This window comes from Eurytemora carolleeae, unplaced genomic scaffold, assembly GCF_000591075.1.
Source record: "Eurytemora carolleeae unplaced genomic scaffold, Eaff_2.0 scaffold1489, whole genome shotgun sequence".
Taxonomy (NCBI): Eukaryota; Metazoa; Arthropoda; class Copepoda; order Calanoida; family Temoridae; genus Eurytemora; species Eurytemora carolleeae.
Window position 1 is genome coordinate 64,625 of NW_019397793.1, and position 10,409 is coordinate 75,033.

The 10,409-nt window shown below is 34.7% G+C and overlaps 2 protein-coding genes across 3 annotated transcripts; both read left to right on the forward strand.

Moving 5' to 3' along the window:
- The first annotated feature begins 275 nt into the window (after window positions 1-275).
- Window positions 276-6,211, forward strand: LOC111715915 (uncharacterized). Of its 2 annotated transcripts, none has more exons than XM_023491321.1 (5): window positions 276-472; window positions 1,964-2,672; window positions 3,398-3,798; window positions 4,672-4,767; window positions 5,597-6,211. In XM_023491321.1, the coding sequence occupies exons 2-5, from the start codon at window positions 1,976-1,978 to the stop codon at window positions 5,945-5,947; spliced, it is 1,545 nt and encodes a 514-aa protein (XP_023347089.1). In that variant the 5' UTR covers window positions 276-472; window positions 1,964-1,975; the 3' UTR covers window positions 5,948-6,211. The 2 variants fall into 2 exon arrangements, with proteins under 2 accessions (XP_023347089.1, XP_023347088.1); XM_023491320.1 differs by having other exon boundaries at window positions 1,964-2,708; window positions 5,597-6,210.
- Window positions 6,212-6,383: 172 nt separating this feature from the next.
- Window positions 6,384-10,318, forward strand: LOC111715920 (uncharacterized; the record flags this gene model as incomplete). Its single annotated transcript, XM_023491328.1, has 5 exons — window positions 6,384-6,475; window positions 7,899-7,976; window positions 9,103-9,174; window positions 9,813-9,926; window positions 10,178-10,318. Coding segments are annotated over exons 1-5 (450 nt in total), but the record flags the coding sequence as incomplete, so codon positions are not given.
- Window positions 10,319-10,409: the final 91 nt, after the last annotated feature.

Consider the following 10,409-nt stretch of genomic DNA (forward strand, 5'->3'; position numbering starts at 1 on the left):
TAATCAATATTTGTTTAAACAAATATCTCCATTATACTAAATATTGAAATTGTAATCTGAAACTTACTATCTCCTCCATGGTAAATTGTATGTATATACGCCATTTTGTGAAAGCATGCCCATTTACATTTGTTTATTACGATACGTTTAAAAATTCAACTAAATCAAAATATGTTATTTTTAAGATACTTTAACCATTCCTCGTTAAGAACTAAAGGAAATTTTCCTATTATTACTCAATTTGGCAAATCCTTTGGAAATGTGTTTCAAGAAAATCTCAAGAATTTTTATGATTCTGTGAAATCTGTTTTATGTTCCATTCTCATATTTATTATTTGAATTATCCTGAATTTTATTTGTATTTTTTATATTTGTCGTTAAAAGGCTTACAATGTGAAAGCTTCGAGTGTTAATTTATATTTATGTGTTTATTTCAGAAAGATTTCTTGAAGAAATAGACTATTGGCTTCAGGAATCGTTATGTTTGTTTTTGAATTAAATCTCGAGAATTAAAACACTTACTTCAGGTTTGATTAAACTAGGTGGTGTTTAATGTTTAATGATGCAATTTATTTAATTATTTAGACTCCATAAGTCTCCCCCTAACCCTCCAGTCTCCCCCTAACCCTTCCAGTCTCCCCCTAACCCTGCTAGCAACAACACATCTCTGTGACTCTCTCTCTCCTAGCCTGATTACCAGCTGACCCAGCTAGCTGTTGCTATGGCGGGGAGTTTAAAACACAAACAATGAGAATTACACATAAACTCTTGGAGTTGTATAGGGAAGGAGTGGATCTAGGACTGGATATCAAGCTTAACCTGTGGACTAAAGATGGAGAAGAATTTTTCTCATTTTCTATAGTTTCTCGACCCGTCAACCGGAGAAGGAGAAGAAACAGAGGTGTGATGTCAACTCTGAAGGAAGTGATACTACCCCAGCAAGAAGTGCAGTCTCCCTTGAAGGAAGTGCGGTCCCCTCTGAAGGAAGTGCAGTAAATGTAGTTTTTCCATTTATGAAAGTTGTAAACTTGCAATACAAATGTAATATTTTAATCTCTGCTACAAAATAAATATTTAGATTTAAAAAAAGATTTTTTTTCATTAAAACTAAATTCCTGATAACGATCTTTGGTCTGCTTAGTTGTTCATCATAACCCAGTATTGCACGGTGTCATACTATCATGGAGTCATTATAATAACAGATGTCCAGGGTTACCCACAATGGACGAGACTTTAAAGACGATTGTACTTAATTCGTACTGTTTATTTCCATATATTCACGATTCATCGCAACTGTAAACTTGTGTGATGTCTATCAAATCAATAAATAAGCCATTAGATAACTTTATTTAAGGCAGAATACACAATTCAACCTTGGGATCGTCTCATTTTAAGAGTTTCCGGTCGTCTTTACAGTCTCATCCTTTGTGGGTAACCAGTGCTCAGGATCCATTTAATTTTGATGCGGATCCGGATCCAGGTCATTTCTTTAAGATTTACTGAACTTCTTTAACAAAAAATAATTTTCAAATTTTTTGTTTTATTTTTTTCGCTATTTTTATCCTAAAACTTGATGAACCATTCAGAAATGAGGAAATTCTTATAATCTCTCTTTTTTTAAAGTTCAGATTTAGGTTTTATGAGTAAAAAAGTTTATTTTTTTAGTTTTTGGTTGATATTTTACCTCTTGGATCCGGATCCGTGGATCCGCATATTTTTGCGGATCCGGATCCAGGAAGCCAAAATCTTCCAGATCTTAAGCACTGTGGGTAACCATATATATATATACATATATCGCTCTCTCCCCCCCCCCCCCTCTTAAAACTAATTTTACTGTTATTGAAAGTTACATAAAAGTTAAAACTGGATTTGCTCCTTGGTATCTCAAATTTAGTTTTGAATTCCAATGTGAAATAAACTCGGGAGTTATATTTTTCTAAACTTGTGAAACAAACATATTTAGAGATTTTAAAAAATGGCTCGAATGAACAACACGATTGCTGAGCAACTTGCTGGAGTCCAACTTTCTACCATTGGAAATGACGATATTAAGGATAACAAAGCTGTTTTAACAGAGAGGGATCTATGTAGTATGGTTTTTGAAAACACCCCAGTCAAAGGTTCAAGTATTCAGACGCAGAAATGCAGGTTTTCTGTAAACTTACGCCAGATGATAGATGCATGTCCGGATATCTCGGTAAGTTCTAATCATAACGGAATACTTCTTCAATTCCCAAATGCTGAAGTTCTGAAGACAGTTCTTTTGATGAAATGCTCGCATTACAGTAACACCGTGGACAAGATCAGAAACTTACCGCAAACTTTTAGATTTATTAAACCACACAAAGGCTTCATCATTAGTTGCTTTACAAACAGGAGTTTGAGCACGATAACCTCATTTCTCCAGGATCATGGAAGGATTGTTTACAAAAGCGGGGAACGAAGTTGTATCAGTTTTCAAGAAATCAAAACAGCATTTGATTTTATGATCAAATTCAGAAACTTGGGCCCCAGAATTAGTTTTGAAAGCATCGAGATTATTTCTAGTACTCCTTGGCCGAAAACTCCTAAGGCCGATTTGCCAGGTTCACAATCTTCAGCAGTGTCTTTAAATTCTCCTGTGACGCTTGTGGCTTCTTCATCAACACCTGTTACTGAATCTATGGATCATGGTACTGCGATATACGAGAAAACCATGGAATTGTCAGGGGTGAGAATTTATGAAATAAACAATCAAGGGATTTGTATTCGATAATCAAATATTTTAAGTTAATTACGTCTAAAATATCACAATTCAAATCTTTACGACCCATATCGATGTGGGACAGTATGTCCTCCAATTTTTTTATCCTTTTTGATATATCTATTTTCCCAAGAGATCATTTGTTCTTCGCGCTCAATTGTTTTGAGATTATGATGTAAAATTAACTAAAATATCCTTACTGATTTTGATCTTTCTGGGCTGCATTATCGTTTGTATATTAACCCTTGACTGATTTTTCTAAACCCAAAAAAGGGCGGGGGGGGGGATAATAGGATTATTTTTTAATTAAGTGAACAATTAGAGAATTATAAGAATCTGTTCAATCGTCAATGTAACTCTTCTTTAACAAAATCATTCAAAAATACGTTTAAAAAATTACGTTAGAGAAAGAAAGATGTTCACTGCTTATTGTTTTTAAAGTTCCATCTAAATCTTTGGAACCTGATGATGTACACTTTTGATGTTTTAAATTACGACTTTTTTCTATATTCTACCAGAATTCATAGTTTGAAATATCAACATCAGGTTTCAAAGATGAAGTGATCAGAAAATTAGAGTTTGTGGCAAGCCATGGGTTCAGTAGATTTGTAGAAACAAAAACTATTTCTTGAAATATCATCGCCGGAACTGTAGAACGAACTGAATCTCGTCTGCCGAAGTTGATGGATATGAACATCCCACATCCGAGAGTTAGTATAAAGGGTAATATTCAGCTCCATCCCATCTCCGCCAGCTTTATGCATCCCGGAGAGAAAGAAGTTTTTTCCCAATCCTTGCGCACTGATCTCGATCAATCAGTGCCTAATACTGGCCTGGCAGTCCAAACTGCTCTAACTGGTTTGAACCGAAACGAACAAGAAGGTTTCCTGTTTATCTCCCATGAGGCAGGAATAGGTTCTATTACCGGATCTGAAAAGTTCTCCATCCTGACAGAGAAGAACTTGTGCAGTATGATATTTAAGAACGAAAATAATTTGCCCAAGCATGTTACTTTTTCATCAAACATGTGTGAACTAATTCGCAGATGTCCTCAGGTCAGGGTTTTATACTTTTTTGAACATTTTACCCTTTCTTTGTTACTTAGTATGTACATTAAATAAAAAATTGGGTTTTTTTCTTCGAATTGGAGTAAAATATTTAAGTTTTGGATAAAAGGATCAACAGAGTCGAAAATTTGTCTTTTGGAATTCCAATTTTTCATCTCAAACTTGAGTGAATTGCACCCAAGATTGAAAAGTTTTGAATTTTAAATATGATACCGGATAAATTCAGGCCTGTACCCGGCCCTATGGCCCCCCTGGAGCCAAAGGCAGACTCAAATTTATTAAACAGTAAACTTTCATAAATATTCAGATTTTTTACTTTCTTATCAATCGACAATGTCACAATTTGTCCATTTTATGATTATTTCTCAAATTCTTTCTTGTACCTTAATCTTATTTAAATATTTTTTTCGGGGGTTTCATTTAAAATGGTTGGTGATTATGGTCAGATGACTAATATAGTCAGCCTTCAGGTAGATTAATATAGATTTTAAACTTTTTTTTTCTTAATACTGTTTTTTAGGAGGGTGCACAAAAAAATTTTGGCGCTCATAAAATTTATTTTTAAAAAGTTAAAGGAGCTGCGTGGGTAAAATTAGTAGCAGTAATGTCAAGTAAGTTTTTCCTTTTCCATCTTTCTTGTTTGCTGTGCCCTCCCAGAGGAGATTCTAGGGGTTTATGGGAATTCAGACCCCCTCCCCTGGGTCAGTGAAATCTATGGTTTTCAGGACTTATTAAACCCAACGGATGCCTAACCCTCCTCCCTATTGAAAAAAATCGAAGCCTCCGCACTTGTGGACAAATTCCTGATGACTCCCCTGGAGATAACCTTTAAAATAAACATTATACATACATCTGTCTCAGGTTTCAGTATTTACTGATCGTCGTGAAGAAAAGATAGCGCTCTGTTTTCCCAGTCCTCAAATCCTGAATTCTATTCTTTGTACTCTGTGCCCCCAGGTAGTGCTGTTAATTGTTTTGGATCGTTTTAAACCTTTAATAGAACTTACAACATTTCAAAACTGTTTTCTGTAAAAAAAAACTATACTTAACCATCGATAAATCAGAATAACAAGATTTGGATGAAACTCGTTCACAAAAATCCTGAGGCAGAAGCCCAGCGGAATTTCGCGCAGTCGGCGTAGAATTACAAGACAGACATCTAGTGTCCTATCTGTTATTTTAATTAATCTATGGGTGTACTGCACTATTTGTTTTTATTTTTATATTCTCAACCAAATCAAAAATGAAGAAAACGAACCAAAAAACATCATTTTAACACATATTCGTTTTTGCTTTGTTTGAATATAGTTTCTCTCAGGGTTAAAATTAGGCATGAAATGAGAAAAGGGTAATGTTACATCGTCTATACGTAACATCCCCCCTACTGAACTTCTGACCTACTAACTTTTCGTCCTACTGCAATATCGGACCTACGCCAGCTGTTTTTTTTTGTATTATTTGAGGGTTTGGTTAGGTTAAGACAATTTCTGGGCCGAGCGCTGCGGCTAGGACAGGCTAGGGGGCCGGGCGCTGCGAAAATAAGTCCATAAAGCAGCTGTAAAAACACGTGCTAGTAGGTCGGATGTGTAGCATAGCAGATTTGGCGTAGGTCAGAAGTGCAATAGAGCGGATTTCCGTAGATCGAAAGATACACCATCGAGAAAAGCAAATGTTTAGAATAGACAATTTCAAAAAGTGTCAAATTTTTTACTCTTTGTTACACTTTGACCCTGAAAGAAAAAATATGTAAAAAACAAAACAAAGCGATGATCAACCCTATCCCTAGGAAAGCAACTCAGTGGAGAAGATTAACAAGCTGCCCCAGAGGTTCAGGTTTATCCAGAAGGACGCGTTGTTCAAAATTCAATGCTCGATCAAAAACTTGACCGAGGTCTCGCTGCATCTCTGGAGACTGAACGGGGATATCCTCCAGTACGGTGAACCCGCTTTGATTGGGTTTGAGAAGAAGAAATCTGGATTTCTTTTCCTTTTTAAACTGATGAGCTTGAACCCGATTATTCACCCATCTTGCATACAATATCTTCCAGCTGTTCAATGTATTCCTTCTGTACACAGGGTTATTTGTTGTAAATACTTTATTCCATCCTGTTCACTTTCTACACTCGAGTTAAAGTAATAATTGCTTGATAATTATTGTAATTGCATGTGAGAAATTATGTTTATTTTTTTGCTTAACAGGCTCATTAATGATCATATATTTTAAAAATTACCAGTTTTTTGCATTGTAATTTATTTTGTGATAATTACAAATTTTTGTTTTTAAACAATGCCATAAAGATAACAGGAAATTTGTAAGGAATTGAGCCTTCGCGCGCCACATTCTCTGATTTTTTTATCTCTATATCTTTTGCGATCCAATGGTATAACCCTTAAATATTTCAAACAATGCATTTTGTTATGATAAAATAATCTAAGTTTGAAGTATTAAAAATTTACATCATCTAATTCCTAAGATAAGAAAATTTTAGTTTGAGGAAAAGACTCAATTCCTTTATCGACGTTGCTTACACGTTCAGTTATATTTTAAGATTTTTTTGTTTCAATGTGTTCTTTTATTTTCTTCTATATTTTTTCAGGTTACTTCTAAATTTTTGTGAAAATGATAACTGATGGAAACTTTTCGGCCTTTTTGAAGGAGCTACAGGAAACATGTTCTCGGTGGCTTAATTTCCGAATTTACAATAGATATTAAATCTTTATTGAACACACAATGATTTGTAAGTTTATTCTGGATGTGTCACTGTCCTAAAGATCTCATAGAACTTCTCTCCTCGAATTCTAGAGATCAAATAATACCAAATATAATGAGTTTTTTAAAAAGGAACACAATACACATTGCTTGAAAATTTGGGGAAATCTAAAGAATAATCGTACAATTAAAAGTGGGAACCCCCGGTAGTTATGAGCCTCCGATATACAATTATGAGCCTCCGATATACAATAATGAGCCGGGCGCAATACATCAAAATGGGCCTTCGTGTTACAGAATTTTTTAACGTGTGTTTAAAGTTTAAATAAAAGATTTGTTTATAAATAAAGTGGTTTAAAATCTATATATAAATTTGGCTTGTCTGTCTGTTTGTCTGTCTGTTTGTATCCAATAAACGTCAAAACGGCTGAACAGATCGGGCCCAAATTTTTTGTGGGACATCTAGGGACCCCAGGGAAGGTTTATGAATGATCAAAATTTCAAATATTTGTCTCCGTCAAAATTCGATCGTCATTAAATTTTTTAAAATTTTGTAAATCCGCGAAATTTTTGTGAAAATCTGCGAATTATTTTTGTTTTGTTTTACGATGTACACAAAGAGAACATGTTCACAATTAATTTAGAAGAAGGGCGCGAAGCGCCTTGAATTTCTAGTATTAATAAATAACTTGTAAAATATTTTGTAAAATTCTTGCGCATTCACTATTAATGTAAAAAAAAGATAAAAAGTCTTCATTACACATAAAACTAAGATTTTCAAAAAGCTGTGCTGTATGGCAGAGGCGCGTACTGAATTGAACATCTGGAAGGCTGTGTCCAGAGATAAGAGAGTTACAGAGATCGATTATCAGCTAAAATATGCGATATTTTTTCACAGCATGTTCTATTGTGTACAATTGTACTGTACAAGACCAATCAGCAAACATTTGTATTTAGGGATATTTAAGGATACTTTGGATACGAAACACAATTTCATCAAAAAAGACTGGATTCATAAATGTTATGTTTCATGTTTAAAATTGGATTATTTCTTTAAAAGTTGTAAAACTAAACCCCTGAATGGGTATTATGTTCAACAAGTGGCCGTGAGATTGCACTCTAAAAATCTATCGTAAAAACGTAGAATGTCGTGTCAACTTAGGCCTACTAAGCCCACCCTGTGAAAGGAGATAAGCAGTCTGAGTAGTCTGTGGCTCATGGTGGCGACCGGGGATTTGGCCAAGCGCAATTTTGTTAAAAGAGGACCGATTTTTCCTTTCTTTTGCTCAAAGAAACTCGCGTATAGTTTATATTGCTCTGCATTGAAAAGTAGTAACATTCTTCTCTGGAAGCCGAGAAACAAAATAAAACCTTTAAGATGGAATGGAAGGAGGAACTAAACACAAGTCCAGAAGTAAAGAAAGCTAAGCTGGATTTAGACTACCATAGGAAAAAGGTGAGAGAGAGAAACAGTGTTGTATTTGGTCAATTGTAGGTGCATGTCATTAGAGTTTTAAATATGTGCGAATTGAAAATACTTCAATTAAGATCAGAGGCGCATTCAGGGGGGGTTATTGGGGCTAAGCTCCCCGGTCCCTCAGTCAGTAAAATCTATGGGTTTTAGGGCACCACTGGGTGCTGAGCCCCCCCTTCTGGAAAATGAATGTTAGTCCCACCTGGACAAATTCCTGATTACGCCCCTTATTAAGATGAAATAGATTTATTCTATGAATTAAAACTACCTTATTTACGTCTGTATCTGTTAAAAGGGTATAACTTTTAACTTTTTCTATTAGCTTGGGAAAACAGCTTTGTCCGGAAATTAAAGTCACCCCGACCAATCAACTTAGAATGTTTTAACCACGCTTAGAACATTCCCGTGGTTCTAACGTTGAACGAGGATCCCCAATAAAATATTTAGGCAAATCGGTTAAAGGGTTCCTGAGTTATGATCGTACATCTGAACAGAGATAACTACTTCATTATTATATATAGATAAAGATTATAGAATCTTTGCTTGTGTTTGTATACACTTTAATCTGTGTTAGTATTTTAGTGCGTTTAAAGATCTAATGAAGATGCGTAATTAAGTAAATTTCAAGTGCTAAGATTGCATTGTGTATGTATTTGTACAATAATTTTTGTGATATCCATAATGCAGGGCTACCAGCAAAGGATGACTGTACTGAATTCATTAATTTTTAAATATTCTGAAGATTCCAATTGTATTTGGCAACTTGAAATTTGTCCGACTTTCAAATTCAAAATCATCAAATACATCAAGAAAAAACTAAACATTTCAGGAATTGAGCCTTTACCACATACATAAGTTTTCCAATACCTTTAACTTTACAATCTGATTGTATAAACCTTTCAATCAAACTTAGATTATGTGATCCTGCAGAATTTATAGTTTGAAATATCTAAGGTCTGCGACATTGGGTTGCAAAGATATAGGGATTAGAAAATCAGAGTTTGTGATAAAGACTTTATTCCTTGAAAATTCACAATGTTATACTTTATAGAGTCATAGGTCGTCCTTAAAATTTCATCCTTTTTGGGTAGCTCTGTGTGTTCTCTAGATACGCCAGATGACAGAGGAGTTGAATAACGCAGAGCATTTTGAGAAGGAGTTGATCGTCAAGGAGAAAAAGGTGAAAAAATAGTAATTTTCTTCGATAAATTATATGATTTCAGTCGCATTTTCATAATTCTTTAACTTTAAATAACCCTGAACAGGCCTCAAACGCCCTCCCCCCCCCCTTTTTTTTAGGAAAAGTAATCAAAAGAATTTTTTTGCTCAATGCATTTGGAAGGGTACATGATTGTTAAAGGCCGGTCAGAGTGTATAAAAAATCTAAAATATCCCATCACTTGTTTTAAATGAATTCAAATATGTGTCACATTTAAATATTTGTTAAAAAACAAAAACAAAATATTTTTTACACTTTTCCAACCTTTTTTTTGACTTTTTTTAACCCTCCCTAACACCTTTGCCCCTTACTATTAAGTTAGCCTTGAAAAATTGAACTATTAACGTGCATTGGAACCCTATATCTTTACTCGAAGACCTTTTTTATGGGAAGGGGGCGTGGGATCCCCCTCCCCCATGCTTTACATTGATTCAGACCCCCCCACCCTTCATAGGGTTAAAGCAATATATTAATTCAATCTAAAACTGGTTTTAAGGATCTCGAGGTCTGAATCTTTGTGTAATGTATGCCTTTTAAAAGCCGCGAGAATAATTTAAGTTTTACTAAAAATTTCCAACTTTAATCTATTGACTACACAGATTGAGGAGAGAATAAAACCTGTTCTGATGAGATTTTACGAGGGTTTAGAGCCTCCTCTCTCAATATCCAGACCCTTACTGCAGGATACTGTCCAAACCCAACCCTGGGAGAAGGTATTTTAACAACCTTAACAGAATAATTTAATATGGGATGAAAAAAACAATTGTTTAGAAATTTCTTATTTGGTGCTTCAAACAGGAAAATGACTTTTGACGTTGTGATGCTGGAGTCAACTGATCGACAAGATCTGATCTCTCTGATGTAGATATGTTACTAGTTGGTTTCCTTGACAAAGCGTCGAGTTGAGATGCTGGAGTCAACTGATCGAAAAGATCTGATCTCTCTGATGCAGATATGTTACTAGGTGGTTTCCTTGACAAAGCGTCGAGTTGAGATGCTGGAGTCAACTGATCGACAAGATCTGATTTCTCTGATGTGGATTATTCTACAGCTGAGAGATGAATATGCGGAGAAACTGAATAAGGATGCTGTCGAGTATCTCCAGGTGAATATATATATATAAAGATATTATATAGTCTTTCAACTTTTTTCAGTTTAAATATACATTTTAGATGTTTAAATATATATTTCTTTCA

Coding starts and splice junctions, on each gene's coding strand:
- LOC111715915 (XM_023491320.1), top strand. CDS start 1,976: ATGGCTCGAATGAACAACACGATTGCTGAGCAACTTGCTGGAGTCCAA. Junction 2,709..3,397: donor GAAAACCATGGAATTGTCAG/GGGTGAGAATTT, acceptor CCGGAACTGTAG/AACGAACTGAATCTCGTCTG. Junction 4,768..5,596: donor TTTGTACTCTGTGCCCCCAG/GTAGTGCTGTTA, acceptor CCCTATCCCTAG/GAAAGCAACTCAGTGGAGAA.